At 45.2% G+C, this 22,897-nt stretch overlaps 1 protein-coding gene across 1 annotated transcript; it reads left to right on the forward strand.

Annotated features, from left to right (window-relative positions):
• Positions 1 to 11,338: 11,338 nt before the first annotated feature.
• LOC120912608 lies at positions 11,339 to 20,826 on the forward strand. The gene is given in 4 exon segments (XM_040322626.1): positions 11,339 to 11,768; positions 12,079 to 13,448; positions 13,450 to 13,877; positions 20,763 to 20,826. Coding segments are annotated over 4 exon segments (2,292 nt in total).
• Positions 20,827 to 22,897: the final 2,071 nt, after the last annotated feature.

Raw genomic sequence — 22,897 nt, forward strand, 5'->3', positions numbered from 1 at the left:
GACACCAATGTGAGGGGTAATATTTCCTCATTGACACCAATGTAGAGGGCAAAATTTCCTCACTGACACCAATGTGAGGGGCAATATTTCCTCACGACACCCATGTGAGGGGTATTATTTCCTCACTGACACCAATGTGAAGGGTATTATTTCCTCACTGACACCAAAGTGAAGAGTATTATTTCCTCACTGACACCAATGTGAGGGGCAATATTTCCTCACTGACACCCATGTGCGGGGTATAATTTGCTCACTTGCACACACAGTACACTAAAGTAGTTTTAGCCTCTGATCACCAATGTAAAAGTACTTTTGTTTTGCCACTGAATACTGATGTCAATATATTGTTCCCACAGAACTAAATATTGCACAGCAAAATACAAGAACAGGTTTCATATAGTAAAGGTGAATTGTATTATTTATTCTTTAATTTGTTTTTTTATTTACAGCTGACTGATCACCCTAACATATCGTGAGCTGTATATCTGAAAATGATTTCAGGGCTTCCCTAGGCCCTGCAATTTCCTTTAGGAGTTCCTCCAGGGTAAAACACTTGAGAAGAACTCTGTCATCCACTCATGTGACTGACAAAATAATCTGAATACATGAGAGGGGCGGCAAAGGACAATAACACACTGCCCTGTTTTTTGTCTAAAGATGAGGCCAAACCTGAGGAGGTTCCAGCAGTTGTTTCTCAGGTAACACCACTTGAAGATGGAGGGTATTCACAGGCTGAGGGGAGCTTTTATAGTAAACCTGTTCTTTGTTATACTGAACTAAGTAAATGTCTGAATTTATTATATGTGGCATAAGGTTGCAGTAATTACCTTACAACAGCTGGGCTGACACCACAAGCCTGCCTAGAAACATCTGCTGCTTCTGGATATGAGGGAACATCTGACTTCCTCCTTCCTCACAACATGGCAGCCAATCAGCAGCTGGAATATTGTCATGTGGGGGAGGGTGCATGCTAAATCCTGTGTAAATTGCAGCTTTGCTAGACAAGGGCCTGGTCACATACCATGAGATATGATACCTTGATATTATTATATCACATGGAAACACCCTTGTGGATTAATTTTTTTTCAAACGGTCCTACTCAGATACCATTTAGTGTGCATATAAAAAAAAGTACATTGAAAGATTTCAATGGGTAAATCTCAACAGGTACCAAATACATTAAAGGGACACTAAAGGTTATTTTTTTTATTTTTTTTAAATAACAAACATGTTATACTTACCTCCACTGTGCAGTTCGTTTTGCACAGAGTGGCCCCGAACGTCCTGTTCTGGGGTCCCACGTCGGCTGTCTCGGCTGCTCCCCGCAAGAGCTAACCCCCTCTGGGAAGCTCTCTCCCGAGGGGGTTACCTTGCAGGCGCACTCCCATGTTATACACTTGGCGTGCATAGCCGCAGAGTGTATAACTCGGCCCTACCCCCCAGCAGCCGCGTTACTGGATTAGATTGACAGCAGCGGGAGCCAATAGCTGTGCTGCTATCACTCTATCCAATGAGGAGCCGTTCAGACATTGAGAGAACGACGCGGGATCGTGCCCACAGAGATTCGGAGCTCAGGTAAGTAAAATGGGGGCTCAGGGGGGCCAGAGAGTGCAATGTGTTTTTTCACCTTAATGCATAGGATGCATTAACCACTTGACATCCCGCCCATAGTCATATGACGTCCACAGACGGGATCTCCCATCCTGGGTGGACATCATATGATGTCCTGGGCTTCCCGGCCGTCTAGGGGGCATGCGCATCATCGCTCGGGACCCGGTGCGTGTGCCCGGCGGCCGCGATGTCTGCTGGGCACCCGCGATTGCCCGCAATCATGGCAGGACCTTGGATCTGTGTGTGAGCCACTAGGGTTGCTTTTACAAGGGAGGTGTCCCCTGGCTCTAAAAAACGGTACCAGATAACTACTTAGAGTCAACCGACGCACAAGTACATCACTGGTTGGCTCTGCACTTGCTCAGTTGCTCTCTATTTTTTTGCACTATGCCAAAAATGTAGAGGTCAATCTGCTGACAGCCTAAAGATTTATTGCTGCTCAGGGCTTCAACAAAATGGCAGCAAGAAGAAACAGGAGCAATGCTGGAGGCAATTTACAGCACACACTCATTTTGGTAGCATAATTATAATTGTGCAATGTATGTTCCTTGCTAAAGAACGTTATTTTTTTTTATCAAGTTGTTATGGGTAAAGTTCAGCTTTAATATGTTTACTGCCACTGTAAAACGAATATTTATATTCTCACTCATATTCTATTTGCATATCTCCTGCTATAGTGGCACTACAAGTGACACTACAAGTCCCAACATTCCAAACCTGAATGTTTCCTGTCTGTAGCACTTCAGGTCTGACATATTGCAGTAGGGGCCTATTCACATGCGTGGATAGCCATACACCATGAAAACCATCTCTATGCCCTGGAGTGGCTGATGTTTCCATACAGCTGTTTGTACAAAGCAATGAATAGTACCTAAACATGCAAGCATTTACTTGTGCACAGGGACATCTGTCACTCCTGTGCACAGATATACTTGTCTTTCAAGGTTCTCAACTATCTGTGCTGTGTGAAAAAAAACTTACATTTCTCTTGTCTCTGCAGAAATACAAATCTTAGCACACTATACTTAAATTTTGAATACTATAAAAAGACATGAAACCCTATATGCTTGTAATATTTCCAATGGACATCCAGCCCTGTTGTATTTATCTGCACAGAGTGTGGGGAAACATTAGATGCTCTATCAGGTTTTTATTGCTACGTATTATATCCCTCACTTCCTGTCCTGGTGACACCCTTTGTCAAGGTGAGATTGGGTGACAGGACGTGAATGAGATCCCTCCCCAGTGAGGGCAGACACAGCAGTACCTCTTCCCCACTTTTTTTAAAATAAAATGCTGCAGTCTCGCTAAAAATCGCAGATCACCCCCATTAAAAAAAAAAAATAATAATAAAAATGCCATAAATCTATCCCCTATTTTGTAGACACGATAACTGTTGCGCAAACCAATCAGTATACGCTAATTGCCATTTTTTTTTACCAAAAATATGTAGCAGAATACATATTGGCCTAAACTGAGGAAGAATTTTTTTTTTTTTACATTTTTGGGGGGATATTTATTATAGCAAAAGTATAGTAAAAATAAACTATATGGTATATGTTTTTTAATTGTCGCTCTTTTTTTGTTTATAGCGTAAAAAATAAAAACCGCAGAGGTGATCAAATACCACCAAAAGTAAGCTCTATCTGTGGGGAAATTAAAGGACTTTCGTTTTGGTACAATGTCGCAAGACCGCACAATTGTCAGTTAAAGCAATGCAGTACCGTATCACAAAAAATGGCCTGGTCAGGAAGTGGGTAAATCCTTCCGGGGCTGAAGTAGTTAAAGAGCACAATTTATATTTCAATGACCATCACATAATCCCCCCGCAGACTAGAAATCAGGCTGGGGGTGGCAAGCAGACTGTATTGCATTGCACAGAAATTTCATGTAGATGTATTTCAGGAACATGGGTGGGAGGGGGATGTGTCTCTGCAATCTTACAGGGGAGAGGAATAAAGCACATCAATAATCCAGATATGGACACTCAGCAGAACGTGATAGGACACTGTATTGTACACCAAATTAGTTGTACACTGATGATCTGAGGAAACATAGGCCCAGATTCACAACCGAGATACGACGGCGTATCTCCAGATACGCCGTTGTATCTCTGAGTTGCGCCGTCGTATCTATGCGCCTGATTCTTAGAATCAGTTACGCATAGATATCTATTAGATCCGACAGGCGTAAGTCTCTTACGCCGTTGGATCTTAACTGCATTTTTTTTTTTTGACCGCTAGGTGGCGTTTCCGTAGAATTCCGCGTCGAGTATGCAAATTAGCTAGATACGCGAATTCCCGAACGTACGCGCCTGCCGACGCAGTAAAGTTACGACGTTTACGTTAGGCTTTTCCCGGCGTATAGTTGCCCCTGCTATATGAGGCGCAGCCAATGTTAAGTATGGCCGTCGTTCCCGCATCGAAATTTGAAAAAGTTACGTCGTTTGCGTAAGTCGTCCGTGAATGGGGCTGGACGTCATTTACGTTTACGTCAAAACCAATGACGTCCTTGCGGCGTACTTTGGAGCAATGCACACTGGGAAATTCCACGGACGGCACATACGCCGTTCCGAAAAAACGTCAATCACGTCAGGTCACAGTAGTTTTGCATAAAACACGCCCCCCTGATCCAAATTTGAATTAGGCGGGCTTACGCCGGCCGATTTACGTTACGCCGCGGCAACTTACGGAGCAAGTGCTTTGAGAATACAGCACTTGCCCGTGTAAGTTGTGGAGGCGTAACGTAAATCAGATACGTTACGCCCGCACAATTTTAGGTGGCTCTACGTGAATCTGCCCCATAGTTATGCAAGTGTCTTCCAGTGAATGCGCTGTTGATAGACTAGGCCTGCAAGTGTGTTCAACATAATTAGAGCTGCAGAAGATGCTGGAGCATTTAATGTGCAATCGGTTGGTTGCCGTGATGATGTAATCAGCGGACAGAAGCCTGCAAGATGGCACTGGATCCTAGGGGCAGCATGGATTATTTACAGACCTATAAGTGGAATTTTTTTTTATAAGCCTAATGCCCTATACACACGAGCGGAATGTGAGCTGATGTGAGCTTTTTATCAGAAATTCCAACTGTGTGTATGCTCCATCAGACTTTTGCTGTCGGAATTTCCGCCAGCAAAAGTTTGAGAGCAAGTTCTCAATTTTTCAGACGGAAAAAATTCCTATCGGAAAATCCGTTCGTCTGTATGCAATTCCAACGGGGGAAAAAACACGCATGCTCGGAAAAAATTAGATGCACGTTTGGAAGCATTGAACTTATTTTTCCTGCCTCGTCGTAGTGTTGTACGTCACCTTACCCTTTTTCACCCGCTAGCGGGGATTAAAACCGCACCGTTAGCGGCCGACTATAACGCCGCTAAAAATTGTGTGAAAGGGGCCTTAAGGAGACAGACATTTAAATCAAAACATAAAGTGAACAGAAAATGAGCAGAGTGGAAGGAAGGCATGAACACATTGATTTTACTTGGCCATACCCCGCTCCTACTTGCAGACCAGGGCTTCAATTACATTCCCCTGGGCCCCATCATGTCAACAAAGGGGCCTAGAAGGTGGGAGCAGAGGAGGGAGTATTTTTTTTTCAGTGCCGGGGTAAAAATCAGTGCCCTTGTGCCGCTGCACCTCAGGGGGTTGGAGGTGGGGTTGGGGGGCCCGTCAGAAAGGATGTATGGGGCCCCATGATTTCTAACAGCAGCCCTAGCTGCAGCCATCGGCTGCATGCACTGATTGAATGCTAGTTTTCCAGCAGGAGCGTTTTGACAGTAACCGGTCTAGTGGCTGGCTTCTATTGAATAGAGAGCGGTACACACTTATCAAAATTGCGGTAGGTGTATACTTAGCAAAGGCATACCTCCCAACTGTCCCTGATTTCGAGGGACTGTCCCTGATTTGGAGCAATGTCCCTCTGTCCCTCATTCCTCCTCATTTTGGTCTGATCTATACAGATGTATATAAAATGCACTTTTTAGCTATCAAAAAGTGTTTCCCAGTGCTAAACCTTTCATCTGATTTCTAAATTGCTGCATTTGATAACTCCAAAAGCCAATATAAAGGAATAGTAGTGGTAAAAAAGCAGTTGTGGGTTTAAACAATCGTATTTTTTTGTAAAATTCTCCTTTTTAAGGGGGTGTGTCCTATGCCTGCATACTTTTGCTGATAGGTGTCCCTCATTCCCATCTCAGAAAGTTGGGAGGTATGCAAAGGGCTAGCTGTGAGGTCATGGTTGTCCAACAATGCAGCTAGCAAATAAGCAGCTGCGTTAACAGACCCCACTTGTCTCCATCTCCAAGCACATGCCCGCTTGCCTAAAACATTTTAGCCCAGGGTTGGTTAGAAACTCTATTCACATGTAACCCCTCACATGGTTGTTCTTGTTGTCTTGTATAACACTACTGGACAGGAGAAACCACAGCAGCAACAGGGGTAGCAAGTATTCTATCACCCCGAAGTGTCAAATACCTGCAGTGACATCTAAGGCCCCATACACACCATAGAATCTATCCGCAGATAAATCCCATCAAATGGGTTTCTGCGGATAGATCCTATGGTGTGTACACGCCAACGGATATTTATCCGCGGATAAATCTCCCCTGGGATGGATTTCCAGCAGATGGATATTTGCTGACATGCTCAACAAATCCATCTGCTGGAATCCATTCCAACGGATGGATCCGCTCCTCTGTACAGACTTACCGGATCCATCCATCTAAAGGGATTCCCCGCACGCGTCGTAATGATTTGACGCATGCGTGGAATTCCTTATATGACAGCGTCGCGCCCGTCGCCGCGTCATAATAGCGGCGACGGCGCGACACGTCATCGGCAGAGGATTTCAGCGCGGATTTCAATGCGATGGTGTGTACACGCCATCGCATAGAAATCCTCTGAAATCCTCGAGAGGATTTATCCGCGGATACGGTCCGCTGGACCGTATCTGCGGATAAATCCTCTCGTGTGTATGGGGCCTTACACTAGAAACATTTATGTGAGGTTAGTGTAGTGTGGTTGAGATCCTACCCTAAAATTTTCCCTACATTTTCATGGTGGGCAGCTTTGTAAACCTTTGACTCCGTAATTTGTCATGCAGTGTGAGAGTAAATCAGCAGGGGTCTCCAGACTGCGGTCGAGGGCCGAATGTGGCCCTTTGCTTGCCTTTATCCGGCCCCTGGGGCACTATCCCTCCCACTGATACGAGACACTATTCTGCCATCTGACACCGACAATGGAGCACCATTTCTCCCACTGATACCATTAATAGAGCACTATTCCTCCCTATGATACCAGCAATGGGGCACTATTCCTCCCCCTAATACCAGCTGTTTACTAACAATAATGCCAGGAAAATTTCCTCTCCCGCTGGCCAAAGTCCGGCCCTCCAAGAGTCTGAAGGACAATAAACCGGCCCTTTGTTTAGAACGTTTGGAGACCCCTGCTCTATAGAGTTTAATTAAGTGGCCATGGCACTTCAAGTGGGGTACTGCACAAACAATAATATAATTCAATAAAACATTTTTATTTAATAGGACAATTATAAAGATGTAGCACCCTGGTGTTAGGCAGGGTTACTTAAAAAATGTGTTTGCTAGGCGGTAACCAGCCTGGCTGATTGTTTAGGGGGATCCACTGACCTTTTCCTAAATCTGGGTTTGATGCACCCCTCTCTTCTGCCACTAGGTGGCATTGTTACATGTGGCATTAGATTGACAAGGGTTTAGTAAATCAGAAGAACAATCAAATGCCAAGATCAAGCACATCCCAATACCCAATGGCCCAGATTCTTGTACACTGGGCGTATCTCTGCGGCGGTGTAACCTATCCGATTTACGTTACGCCGCCGCAAGTTTTTCAGGCAAGTGCTTTATTCACAAAGCACTTGCCTGTAAAGTTGCGGCGGCGAAGCGTAAATCACCCGGCGGAATTCAAATTCGGCGGGTAGGGGGCGTGTATCATTTAAATGAAGCGCGTCCCCGCGCTGAACGAACGGCGCATGCGCCGTTTGTAAAATATCCCAGTGTGCATTGCTCCAAATGACGTCGCAAGGACGTCATTGGTTTCGACGTGAACGTAAATGACGTCCAGCCCCATTCACGCAAACAACGTAACTTTTTAAAATTTCGACGCGGGAACGACGGCCATACTTAACATTGCAGTAACCCGGAAGATACGGGCGTTCATTTTTAAAGCTGGCCGGCTTGTTTTCATGTTGGATGCCTTATTTTGATCTTATTGATGTAAGTGCATACCTTATTTTATTTATTAAATCGCAAGGATTTTACACTATTGTGAGTCCCTCTTCTATTTACATATATCCTGTTGTGCTGAGATGACTGATCGATTCTGACAACTTTTAATTTGGATAACCGGAGGGAATATCTGCTGTGAATACACCCTTACATGCTGTATTTGGTCTCCTTAAACAGAGACCAATAATATTCGGTAAGAGGCAGTGTTTGTCTTTGGTGGAAGTGCTTTCTCATCACCTTTCCTGGGATGTTTTACAATTCCTGCACTGGGGAGATCTTCATTTGAAACTTCTGTATGGTGGACTTTTGGCTCATTACAGGATTCATCTATCAAAAATATTTTTCATTCATGTGTTTATATTTTCATTTTTATTTATTTTATTAATTTTCTTCATTGAGAATTTTTTTCCACAAAGGAGTATTTATTCACTTATTTATATATTTTTCATTGAATAGAGTCACACATGTCACAGCTCACTGCATTTGGTGTCACTCACATCTGACATACTATTTTGCAGATAGCTGGCTGATTATAGTAGCGCGATCTGCTTTCTGCTATTTATACTTAACATTGGCTGCGCCTCATATAGCAGGGTAAACTTTACGCCGGGAAAAGCCTAAAGTAAACGTCATAACTTTACTGCGTCGGCTGCGCGTACGTTCGGGAATTCGCGTATCTAGCTAATTTGCATACTCAACGCGGAATTCAACGGAAGCACCACCTAGCGGGCAAAATAAAAATTGCAGTTTAGATCCGACGGAGTAAGAGACTTACGCCTGTCGGATCTAATGGATATCTATGCGTAACTAATTCTAAGAATCAGTCGCATAGATACGACGGCTCAGATTAGGACTTACGACGGCGTACATGGTGCTGCGCCGTCGTAAGTCCTATGAGAATCTGGGCCAATGTGTTTTGTGAACATAATTCACTTCCTCAGGAGTAGATGCTACTGACATGGTATCTGCAGACCAAAAATATACTATTCAGGAACTTCCAAATTGCAATAAGCCAATGAGTGTCTGCCCCGGGAGTTGTGGAAACAGACAGGTGTGGTAGAGGGCAACCAAGGGACCAAAGCAGGTGGCACATGGATGGAGAGTGGAAAATGTGTGTAGTACACACAAATGGCAACCACCTCAACCTATAACTGGCCTTTGCAACAAGAAGCAGTACACTGGGGTGCCGTGACGTGGCGCTGCAGCTTACACATGTATTTGCAAATGTGTGCAAATCAAACCTCTTGGTTTTAAAGTGAACTGTTAGACAAGGTCAATTCGTGTTGGTTGTAGGCTGCTGGTTAGTGACCTGGGAATTTTTGTTTGTTGTTTTTTGAAAAATGTTTGCACCCCATGAAAACACCAATATGATAGAGACTATAGTAAAGAGTTAATAAATAGGTAAGCGTAGGTTAATTTACCTAAGACATACCACCAAAATCGCACAAGAAAAGAAGATACCAAGTGTAAAAAATTATATCTAAATGATAAAAGTATGTGTGACATTTATCACCAAATAATATATCTGTATATTTGTTTTTCTCCTTATAAAGTGAACCATCTATTGGTTAAGAGATAAGTTATGATGAAAGGATGTAATGAATAAAGGTGCAACATATATAAATGCCTGACATAGTTTTGCTAGAGATCAGGAGGTGTCAAAGTGCCAGGGCCAATTTTATTACTTGTAATTATACATCAGACAGGAGGCTCATATCTTATGCATTAATCTTTCTTTTATTAATGCTCATAGCAGATATTTGTCAAAACGTTAACGTAAGTAAAAGAAAAAATCCCATATAAACTACATATCCCAGCAGTCCTTGGGCCTTAGCCACTCCCCCTTAGTCTCTATATATGGACTGCTCCTTCCTGGTTCTTCCTCTTTCTTTCTGCTCATAGCAGAGCACAAGATAAGTATTGGAACATTTTAATTGTATAGATAGGTTATTAATTTTAATAATTTTAATAATCTTAATATTCAATAATTTTAATATTTTAATAATTATGATTGCTAAGTATGCTACGCTGACTGTATGTATGTTTATCATTACTGTTATGTCCCAAATTTTTTTTGACATATAACACCTCGAGGAGACCAGGGATTTTCCCTGGTTAACACACTCATTGTCCTTATTGTATTTTTCTGCACGATCGCGACCGTTTGTACACGTTTTTTTATTTACATATTCCGATTCTGTCATCGTGCGTCACGGCCGCACATTCACCGCGGTTCGCGCTCCCCACTTTTTTCCTCCCCTCACCTCTTCAGAGAGCGCCATCTTGGCGCCTTGCTTCCCTCACAAAGGCATCGCGCGCGCTGAGGGGGGACGGATCTCCGTCCGAGTTAGCCTATCAGCTGAGAGGCTCTTCACTACCCTATCGCAGCGCGCGCGGGACACGGAGGGCGGACCTCTTCCTCCCTGTCGTCTCGGCTACTAACCAATCGGAGCTCCAGGGGCCGTAGTCTCGCGAGACCTCGCCCCTGGAGCAGAATCCCTCAGGCTCCCCTCCCACCGCAGACCAGTCAACGCTTGTGGTCGGAGGTAGGAGCCTGGGATAGTCAGACAGGTAGCGTTTCTTCTCCCTAGTTAGTCAGCGAGATTGCTAGGAATTTGATTCCTCAAAGAATTGTATTTAGAACCTTTTACTCAGCATCCCCAAAACCCTATACCACCTGTTGGCTATAAACCCTGACCCTCTCCGCTGCTATAAATAAATATATTGCTCAGCATGGCAGAGGAAACTTCTCTCCCTACCATGGACGAGGAGCTGACAATGGAACCAGCGCAACTTCTCAGCGCTGCCCAGCTCCAAGACTTAATTAACAGGTCTATACAGACAGCACTGGCTGCAGCTGCCGCTGCTCCCAGTACACACAAGATCCCCCCCCCCCCCCCCCCCCCCTCCCACTGTGCCAATACCACTAGGCAATGAACCGCCCGTTAGTAAAGGAAAATCCTCTCAAAAGAGGAAACACACGGTGACGGTCTATGACTCCCCGGCAGGGGAAATAAAGAATATGCCGAGAGCAGCTCCTCACTCGGACTGCCACCCCACGCATCCTTCAGAACCCCTTCAACCCCTGGGCCTCAGGGAGTCAAAAAAGAGGCATGGACCCGCCAAAAGGTCCAAACCAGACTCATATGTGATAGAGTCAGACGAGGACTCATCCGACGTGTCGGACGGGTCCGAAGTCTCGGGGTCTGATTATGACGAAGAAGAGGATGCGGGGGCACCGGCGCTCCTACAAGACGCCAACCCTGACAATCAGGGCAAAGATATCATGGACGCTATGGGTGAACCACTATTCAACCCGGACGCCATTTCCCACCCCCGCTCCGGGGATTGGTCCCCCCTACCCCACTGTCTCAATATATTGAGCTCTGGGCTCGTAGGCCTCTGGAGAGGTCAAACCGCAATAAATTACGGGCGGAATGTCCTCGTCCCCAGATCCCCATGAAAGCGGTCATGACCCCGGAAGTTGATCCCATTCTAGCAAAGTACCTCCTAAAGACGGGAAAATTCCCCAAGAAGGGGATAGACCGGTCTTTCAAAAACATTCAAGACCGTGTTCTGGATCTCTTTGGTCCACTGACCAAGATCCTCAATCTAGCAGAACAAGCTGCAAATACTGGTCAAACAGTCGACCTAACCCAACTACGTGGGTGGGCCCAAAGGGCCATATGTCTGACGGGCAGTGCCAATACCGCCTGCTCCGTCGAGCGCAGACGCTCGATCCTAATGCGGCTCGACCCGCAACTGGCCCATCTGGCGGAATCCGAGCCAGGCCCCGCAGCAGAGGGCATGTTGTTTGGTGACACCCTAGTTAGGGACATCAATAAATTCGTGGGCATGTTTAACAGCCTTGACAAGGCGCAAACGTCCCTTAAAAAAGCAGGTAACACCAGAGTTTTTCCCCGGGCCGGCAGAAGTAGGGGCCGTTCTGCCGGCCGCTATAACACCGGCAGACCCTTTCAAAGATCGGCTGCCCAAACTCACTACACTCAGGCTCCCCCTCCATATACCACCACGGCGCAACCTGCACCTTTCTTCCCACCACGGGGCAGACCCTGGAGAGGACGCGGTCATAGAGGATATCCTCGTTCCCGCCCATATACCGGTGAGTACCACACACATTCCTATGCCCCTCACTCCTGTGGGGGGCCGATTACTGTTTTTTACCCACGCCTGGTCTGCGATTACGGCAGATCCATGGATATTAACGACAGTTGCGGGGTTCCAGATAGATCTATTGTCCCCTCCGACTCTGGGAGTAGTGCCATCCCCTATCCGATTTGCGGAGCAAAACGTGTCGCTAATAGACAACGAGCTCCGAGAACTCATATCAAAGCATGCGGTTATCGAAGTCGATCCTTCTTCCCCGGGGTTTCTCAGCAACCTCTTCCTAGTCAAGAAGAAAGGGGGAGGTTTCCGACCGGTCATCAACCTCAGGGACCTGAACCAACATGTCGCTTATCGACATTTCAAAATGGAGGGCATCCACTGCCTCCGAGACTTACTCCAACCGGGAGACTGGTTGGTGAAGGTAGACTTGAAAGACGCCTACCTCACCGTCCCCATGCATCGGGAGTCCCAACACCTTCTCCGTTTCAGGTGGTGGGAACGCACTTGGCAGTTTACGTGCCTTCCGTTCGGGCTGTCATCCGCCCCATGGTGCTTCACGAAAATCTTGAAACCAGTCGTGGCATCCCTGAGGAGCAGAGGGGTACGTCTAATCATTTATCTAGACGACATCCTCATAATAGCATACTCCAAATCTCAAGCGTATCGCCACACGACTTGGACGATCGACCTACTACAAGGGCTAGGATTCCTGATCAATCATGAAAAATTGGTCCTCGTTCCGGCTCAAGAGATGGAATTTCTCGGTTTCCTAGTAGACACCAATCTGGCTGTTCTTCGCCTACCCAGCGCAAAATTGGCTCTGATCCGCAAAGAGATCAGAGCGGTGCTCCGCAAGGGATACTTATCTCTTCGCGTCCTAGCACGCCTGGTTGGCCTACTAGCGGCATCCATCCAGGCCATATTTCTGGCCCCCCTCCATTACAGGGCCCTACAGAGGCTGAAAATCCTGCATCTAAGGCAAGGCCTCCGCTATGCGGACGAGGTGCATCTATCTTCAGAAGCTCGTGTCGAACTACAATGGTGGCTCCGCCATGCCGTGGAGTGGAATGGCAGGACAATCTTCAACTCGCACCCGGACGTCATCATCGAATCGGACGCAAGTCGCCGAGGCTGGGGCGCCCGACTGGGAGGAACCTCGACGGGAGGGACTTGGTCCAGAGCAGAGTCCCTCTTACACATCAACGCACTGGAACTCTCAGCAGCGTTATTCGCCATTCAGAGCTTCCTAGCAGAGAAGTCCAATTGCTGCGTCTTATTACGTATGGACAATATTGCGGCGGTACAGTACATCAACCGCCTGGGTGGCACCAGATCCAAGATCCTGGCGGACATTGCTACAAAAATCTGGCATTACTGCTTGTCTCGCGACATCACCCTGCTGGCGGAATACATTCCGGGTATTTCCAACACGGTTGCAGATTGGAACTCCCGATACCTTGCCGAACTCCAGCGATTGGAGATTGGATCGGTCAGTCTTCACCCAACTGAACCTGCTTTGGGGTCCATTGGGCATAGACCTTTTCGCCTCTCGACTCAATCATCAATTGCCCCGCTTCTTCAGCTGGAGACCGGATCCGGGGGCTTCGGCAGTAGACGCTTTCCGCCACTTTTGGACGGGGGAAACACACTATGCGTTTCCCCCATTCTCGATGATCCCCAAGGTTCTGTTACAGATTACGAGCCAGAAGGCGACGGTAGTGTTGATCACACCATGGTGGCCGACACAGCCGTGGTTCCCTCTTCTGATGGAATTGGCAATAGACTACCCCAGACTTCTTCCCCGATTCCCACACATCCTCTCCCATCCGACCAAGGGCATTCATCCCCTGGTGGAGGAGGGCACGCTGACACTCCTGGCATGGTTGGTCTCGGGGTGCCAGAATCTCACGACGGCCTTTCAAACTCGGCTAGAGATCTCCTCGCCGTGGCCTGGGCCCCCGGGACTCGGTCGGCATACCGATCGGCCTGGAAGCTCTGGGTACGTTGGTGCGACCAACAACAGGCTGATCCCGTACGTGCCCCTGTGACAGTCATAGCGAACTACCTGGCTGACTCCTTCAGCTCTGGCAAGTCCTACAGTTCCATTAATATTTACAGGTCGGCCATATCAGCCTACCACTACCCTGTGGATTCCTTACCAATCGGTAAACACCCTCTGATATGCAGATTGTTACGGGGCATCAGGTTCAAACGACCCCCTCGCCCCAAAATACCAATCCACCTGGGATGTTTCCAAGGTCCTGGACATGTTCTCAGGATGGGAGGACAACGAGACTCTTCCTCTCAAACTGTTGTCGTTTAAACTTACGGTACTGTTATGTCTAATCTCAATCAAACGTGTCTCAGACAATAGGGCCTTGGACATTTCCAGACGTCAATTCTCCCCTCAAGGAGTAAGGTTCTCAATAGTCCGCAGAACCAAGACGGGACTACAATCAGTATTTTACCCGTTCTTTCCCGCACACCCACGGCTCTGCGTGGTTAGATGCCTACAAGCCTACGAGGCAAACACGAAAGACCTTCGATCTCAGGATTTTTCTCAACTTCTTCTATCATACGTACGGCCTTATCACCCGGTCACCTCTGCCACCTTGGCACGCTGGGTTAGAACAACCATGGCCATGGCAGGTATAGACGTCACCCTGTTTGGAGCACATTCCTCCAGAGGGGCTATGGCTACCAAAGTGGTTGCGACGGGAGGCTCCCTTTCAGATCTATTATTGGCGGCCGATTGGTCTTCGGAGACAGTTTTCCGCCTCTTCTATTTCAGGCCGGAAGAACACGTCGCCATGTCTGTCCTATAATATTGTATGATTTCTGAATTTATTATATTCATGTCTATGATGGTATGTTTATTATGTTAAGCTTTGAACTTGCATAAGATATGAGCCTCCTGTCTGATGTATAATTCGAGATTTTCCTAGCTTGTGAAGGAAAATATTGATTATATGAAGACAGGAGGCGAGTATCTTCCCTCCCTGCCCAACCCTTTCATGATCTTATGTTTCTTTCAGGGTATTGACGCCATACATGATCAAGCGCCACAAACGACCTTTGTTCGGGTGACGTTCCCCCTTTTGTCGGTGTTGGGTGGCCAGATGGTCAGTTATTCAGTTGGTTACCCCGTTGGGACCCGTTGATGTCTTTACAGTAATCTGCAAGCAGGTGGTCGTACGGCCGGCCGGCCGAGGAATCGACAGATGCAGACAAAGTTCGAGAGACGATAAGGATTGTAACGCCTCAAGTTTCGCATAAAGAAAGAGGAAGAACCAGGAAGGAGCAGTCCATATATAGAGACTAAGGGGGGAGTGGCTAAGGCCCAAGGACTGCTGGGATATGTAGTTTATATGGGATTTTTTCTTTTACTTACGTTAACGTTTTGACAAATATCTGCTATGAGCATTAATAAAAGAAAGATTAATGCATAAGATACTCGCCTCCTGTCTTCATATAATCAATATTTTCCTTCACAAGCTAGGAAAATCTCGAATTCTTTAAGGTTGAATGAATGGATTTTTTTTATATGTTTTACATTAAGATACATATGTATCTTCATATATATATATATATATATATATATATATATATATATATATATATATATATATATATATATATATATATATATATAATCTCTTACTATGCCTATATGATCAAAATGGTAGATTTCTTTCTACATTTATATTTGTTCATATAGTAGTTTTATGTTTTTTTTTAAACTTATGCCGCGTACACACGACCGTTTTTCATGACGAGAAAAATGCTATTTTTTTAATTGGTCATTAAAACCGACCGTGTGTAGGCTCCAGAGCATTTTTCTTGACGTGAAAAATGGCCATTAAAAATTTAGAACATGCTCTATTTTTTTCTCCTCGGTCATGTGTAGGCTTTGACGACGAGGAAAAAAACATGCATGCTCAGAAGCGGGTTATGAGGAAAATTTGCATAATCAGCCCAAAATCGAATGGAACTTCCCCTTTATAGTGCCGTCGTACGTGTTGTACATCACCGCCCTTTGCTCAAGCATTTTTTTTCCTGACGCCAGACATGGCAGCATTACATATGATATAGCCCCGCCCCTATATCCACCCACAGGACTCGTTTAACTCTTCATAAAAGTCTGACTGAGAGCTACCTCCCCCATTCTACTTTTTGTCCTCAAAGATCAACCTACAGACCGTTATATTCAGGATAAGCCCTTACCTGCCGACTATGGGCCAGATCCTCGTAGCGCGGCACATTGTTGCGCATTGTACGGCCGGCGTAGCGCATCACTGATACACTACGCCGCCGTAACTTACAGCGTATTTTCCTTGGGCCAGATTCTCAGAAGAGTTACGACGGTGTATCTCAGGAAACACCGTCGTATCTCTGTTTCTGAGCCTGGGTATCTATGCGAGTGATTCCTAGAATCATTTTCGCATAGATACGGCCAAGATCCGACAGGTGTAAGTCACTTACACCGTTGGATCTTAGATGTAATGCAACACCGGCCGCTAGGTGGCGTTTACGTTCAGTTCGACTACGTTCAATTTGACTATGCAAATGAGCCTGATACGCCGATTTCCGAACAAATTTGCGTCGCGTACTCGTCGCTTACGTCGTTTCCGTAAGCGTAAGGTTACCCCTGCTATATGAGGGGTAATCTTACGCCAGTCCGCCGTATGCCATGTTAAGTATGGCGTCGGGTCCGCGTCGTCTTTTTCCGACGGTTACGTCGTTTTCCTAAGTCGTTCTTGAATACGACTTTTCCGTCGTGAGCTGGAGTATGCGCACTGGGCTATTTTTCAGCCCGGCGCATGCGCAGTTTAATCGGCGCGGGGGCGCGCTTAATTTGAATACAAGCCGCCCCCTTTGAATTACGTGGCCATAGGCTGGGCCATTTACACTACGCCGCCGCAAATTAGGGAGCAAGTGTTTGGGGATGGCTGTGTATCTAGGAATTCCGATTGCCTTTTTTTGTTCAAAATGAGAACACCAAAGACACCAACATGAGGTCACATAGACTCATTTCACATATTCATTTTGTTTTTAATCATTACCAATGGCAAGGCCATTATTGGTTGTTCAAACAGCAGCCTTCAGAACTACCTCAAGAGGCTCAATCAATTTATACCTATAGACTCAAGATGGAGTCTCTCCATAGCATAAATCTAGGTCATTCAACCAGGTTACTGGAGGATTTCAGTGGACTTGCAATATACCTATCAGCATGTCCCAATCCTTCAGTCATACCAGCAGTTCCTCAGTTTCGAGTTGAGGGGCAGGCATTGCCAAAACCAACTGGAGCCTATGCAGAATATGCTCTACCTAGGGGCCCGATTCAATACTCAGGCGGCCTCTGTTTCTTTGCCACCTCAAACTCCCTAGAGTCAGGGAGATGTTCCAACAGGCTTGGCTGCACCAGTGATGTCAGCATCCCAGTGCATGAGTCCTCTCGGGACAATGGCTTCTTGTATTCCAATGATCCTCTGGGCTCACTGAAAACTCAGTTTTCCAACAAGGCTTCCTGATGCAATGGAAGAGTTTGTCTAGCCCAGCCAATCAGGATCTCCAGCCGGAGGAACCAGAGTTTCTGGTAATAAAATAAATAAAATAAAAAAGACTGCTAAATTACTTGGTCTATTAGGACTGCAGCCATGGATCATTGTTGCCACAGATGCCAGCACAGCAGGGTGGGGCACCACCTGTGAGCATCTCAAGATCCAGGGCAGGTGGGAATTTCCCACTCAGGGCCTAGTTTCCAATATTCTGGAACTTCTACCACCATTTGTGACATTGAACACTTTAGTGCCACACATACAGGGTCTGCCAGTCCTACTCCGTCTGGACCACACGGCAGCAGTGTCCTATATACAGCAACAAGGTGACACACACAGCCAATCCCTCTTTGGAGAGGTGGAACCAATTATGACTTTGGCCCAGCAATATCTCCCAGATTTGAGTGCCATATATCTTCCAGGCTATCAGAATTTGGAAGCAGATTGTCTATCCGGACAATTCAAGGATCCCAACGAAGGATCCCTTCACCCCAAAGTGTTCCGATGTCTGGAGGGAGTCTGTTCCACATTTTCACAGCTCTTACTGTGAAAAAACCTTTCCGTATTTGGAGGAGAAATCTCTTTTCCTCTAGACGTAAAGAGTGCCCCCTTGTCCTCAGTGTTGACCGTAAAGTGAATAACTCAACACAAAGTCCACTGTATGGACCTCTTATATATTTGTACATGTTGATCATATCCCCCCTTATTCTCCTCTTCTCAAGAGTGAATAGATTTAGGGCCAGATCCACAAAGCAGATGCGCCGACTTAACTCGAGATACGCGGCATAATTAAAATTTACATGGCGCGTATCTTTGTGCCTGATCCTCAAAACGAGATACGCCTTAAAATCATGTTTTTCCGTCCTACCTAAAATAATTACACCAGCGCTTTTCCGTGCGCAAATTACGCTAGACACGCCGCTGTTTTGATAGGCAAAGATGCAAATGAGGGAGATAGGGCGATCCACAAAATTAAGTGTGTGCGCCGTAGATTACGCCCTGTGCGCTTCTGTTAGTTTCAATGTGTAAATTTACACTTTATAAAAGGTGCCCTAATTTTACACATGCCGTGTAAAGGTCAGCTAAAGCAACACCATTAAGGAAGAGCTGAGCACACACACTTGCTGGACTACAATCTGTAGTCAACACTGTTATTATTGGTCAAGGAACATGATTTACATTTTCCTTCAGGGGCGTCATTAGGGGTGGGCTGAGGAGGCTGGAGCCTCGAATGGGTAGCCGAAAAGCCCTGAATCTCGGGCATGCTGAAGTTAATTAGTAGTCTAGAGTGCCGCCGAGCAGGGACAATTCTTTTTCCAAAAGTGCCCGAAGACACAGCAGGTCCCGCCTTCTGGAACCTGCAGCGCCTACGATGGACGTCCCACTGGTCCAATCCGGGACCGCGGGACGTGGGACGGCCATCATAGGCGCTGCAAACTCAGAAGTCGGGAATTACAATGCTGCCCGGCGCGCCATGATGTCATATCCCCACTCTGCTCGGTTCAGTGGCTCTCCTCCTCGGCTCCAGAGGGCTGCATCTGTATGACAGGGTCACCTCAGGCAGATTGGCACCCCACATCCCTGCTCCGTTCAGCGGCTCACCTTTCCTTCTGAGTCCTCTGGCTGCATCTTTACCACGGCTGAGGTAGGCCACTCAATGTTAATGTATGTAGGTCAGTGATTGTGTATGTAGGTCAGGTCAGTGTGGTCAGGATCCGTGTTGTCAGGTCAGGTCAGTGTGGTCAGGTCAGTGTGGTCAGGTCAGGTCAGTGTATGCAGGGCAGGTCAGTGTATGCAGGTCAGGTCAGTGTAGTCAGGTCAGGTCAGTGTTAGTGTAAGCAGGTCATGTCAGTGTGTGTGTGTGTGTGTACTGACACACACTTACATAGGTCAGGGTATGTTTGTCAGGTAGGTCACCCTGCGCCACTTCACTGATGTCCCTTTAGCATAAGCCGGTTATCGCAAGGAAAGAAAAGCCAAAAAACGGCTTTTTACATCCCACGATCAGCTGTCATTGGCTGGCAGCTGATCAAGTGGTAAAGGGGTGTTGTGATTGGCCCTTTACCTTGATCTGTGATCAGGTGAGCTCAAAGGACTCGCCAATCACAGAGCACGCTGGCTACGTGAAACAGGCGGCTTCCTGATGACGCATGCGTACATGCGAAACGCGTCGAGGCCCATGGGTAATACTCTTTTGTAAACACGCCACACGACTCAGACCTCCGCAGCGGTATTGCATAGGCACTTCCGCCCGCTGAAGCGCACAACGGCCGAGGATTGGAGCGCACGCCGGGAAGTGAGCAGTGACACTGGACAGGCTAGTGCCGGCTTAGGCACAAGAGCATGTGAGTGTACATTTCTCTTTTTAATGTTTTACCAATAAATTGTTTAAAACGTACTACACCATATGGGACTTTTCTTTTTCTGGGAGCAAAAAAGAACCCATAGAGAGTTGGAGCGCGGAGGTCCTGGACCAGCAGTGGGATCGCATACCTTATGATTACATGCTGTATATTTTTTTGGATCTGGTGAGCGCATAGCAAAATAAGAGGTGGTGGTGACACTTGCATTAAAGGTGGAAAAGTCACGAATTTTCTTGCAGCAAGGCACAAATTTCTCCACGTTTGGAAACACACTTTGAGGATTTTGCATTAGTGCATGATCATATTGGACTGTATTCACTTATATAGATTATTTATAGAATATTTATAGTTTTTTATCTATCTTTATTTATTTATATATACATGTCAGAATCATGTATTGATTGTCAGCGCATTGGTGCTTCTGAGTTTGCACAAAGGGGGTTCATTTTTTTATGTGAGCACATCACTATATATATATTTTTTTGGAGTTTGTTTATGATTGTTGTGTGTAGTTTAGTCACATTTATTTTCTGAAGTCAGCGCAGTAGTACATGTTACATGTACGAACACTTATAAAATTTCTTCTCTGCTTATTGACTGCCTTGCGGTTGAATTATAATTTGGACTCTAGCTTATAGATAATGATTTTGTGCATTTATTTAACAAGATAACCCTGTCTGAGTTGAACATTTATTACCAGTTTTCTCTTTTAATTATTATTATTTTTTTGGTTGAGTTTGATTCATTTATCCAAGGACAATTGGATTATTTTACTTTGTAGAACAAAGAGAATCTTGTGGATAATGTTATTTGGAATTATGATTTAAAATATTTTCCTTACAGGCTTGCCAAAGTTGACCTGCATACTTGGAAAAGACCAAGAATTGGAGGCATTTCTGAACATTAAGGAACGATCCACCAAAAGATATTTTTCCATCCCAGATGCTAAGGAATAACATAAAAAAAACAGGTACTTCAACCACCTCAATACAGGGCACTTTCACCCCCTTCCTGCCCAAGCCATTTTTTAGCTTTCAGCACTGTCACACTTTGAATGATAATTGCGTGGTCATGCAATGCTGTACCCAAATGAAATTTTTATAATTTTTCCCCAACAAATAGAGCTTTATTTTCGTGGTATTTGATCACCTCTGCAATTTGTATTTCTTGCGCTATAAACAAAAGAAGATTGACAAGTTTGAAAAAAACACAATATTTTTTACTTTTTGCTATAATAAATATCCAATTTTTTTTAAAAAAACTAATTTTTCCACAGTTTAGGCCGATAGGTATTCTTCTACATATTATTGGTAAAAAAAATCGCAATAAGCGTATATTGATTGGTTTGCGCAAAAGTTATAGCATCTACAAAATAAGGGATAGATTTATAGCATTTTTATTATTATAATTTTTTTTTACTAGTAATGGCAGCGATCTGCAATTTTTATTGTGACTGCGATATTGCGGCGGACATATTGGACACTTTTGACACTATGTTGGGCCATTCACATTTATACAGCGATCCGTGCTATAAAAATGCATTGATTACTGTATAAATGTTACTGTCAGGGAAGGGGTTTAACACTAGGGGGCGATCAAGGGGTTAAATATCTGTCCTAGGTAGTGATTCTAACTGTAGGGGGAGGGGACTCACAAGAGGAGGAGACCGATCTGGGTTCCTCTGTACTGGGAACACACATCGGTCTCCTCTCCTCTGACAGGACGTGGATCTGTGTGTTTACACACACAGATCCATGGTCCTGCTCCATTACTGGGCAATCGCAGGTGCCCAGCGGACATCACAGAGAAGGTGGCAAGTGGACACCCAGACAAGTTTTGCATTTCACTTATTTTTACCAGTAAACTGAGCTTATATAGTGAAATACAGTACTTAAAAATTTAAAAAGAAACAGCAAGCCTGCTGATCTCACAAGTTTGCTAATCTGACAGAACCCAGCTGCTTTGAAGGAACAACATCAAAATAGTCTGACGGATTTCAACATACTCTATTTCACTATATAAGCTCAGTTTACTGTTAAAAATAAGTGTGAAATGCAAGACCCCGGTGGGTGAAACAAGATGTCCGCTTGCCGCCTTCTCACTGTATCGTTACTGTGGATGAGTGTGGGGTGTACCAAGATGGCGGCGACGTTACAAAATCTGATGAGTTGCCAAATCTGACGAAACACTGCCTTTGGATGATTTCCCCTCTATTAGTTTTCTGGGGAAAACCCAAAATTTGGGATTTTCTTTTACTTTCAACGATAATGATAAAGGTGGAGGGTGAATTCTGGTTTGTTCAAACGTATTAAACCAGTCTTGAGGCAGGATAAATGGTATGATCCTAAGGGGCAGAGGGTAAGTAAACTCAGTGTAAGACTAAAAGAATAATAAAAAGGGGTTGATGAACCGTAAATGTGCTTTTTGAACCACATCAAAGTACTTATTTCAAATTAATCACATAATTTTGATGACACAGCAATTACTTGTAAATTGATGTGCTTTTTCAATCTGTATTCTTCAATTTGTATGTGTGCACTTATTGATCTAATGAGATTCAATATTTAGGGGCCAATGACTTCTAGTTATTTAACCAAATTTTAGCTTAAAGTGTATCTAAACCCAAAAGCAAAAATTGTATATATTGCAGTTGTATTATCCTTTAGCTTACCAATTCTTAGATATGGTGGCTGTATTTGTTTGCTTTTTTATTGGTACCTTTTACCTTTGTTTTCACCTGGTGATCTGGCCAGTAAGGTGTTTGTTTTTTTTAACATTCTTTAACATGCCAACCTGTCCAGCAAAATTGACAGAGGGTTGAAGTAAACCATTTAACACAGATAGGGCTGCTTACAATGGGCAGCTTTTATTCATTTATGTAAAACATTTACCCAAAAAGAAACGGTAACTGTAAGGGCGGCCATAGGCGGTTCGAACTCGTTGAGATTCATAGTTTCATAGTAAGTAAGGTTGAATTA

This window comes from Rana temporaria, chromosome 1 (genome assembly GCF_905171775.1).
Source record: "Rana temporaria chromosome 1, aRanTem1.1, whole genome shotgun sequence".
Lineage (NCBI taxonomy): Eukaryota > Metazoa > Chordata > Amphibia > Anura > Ranidae > Rana > Rana temporaria.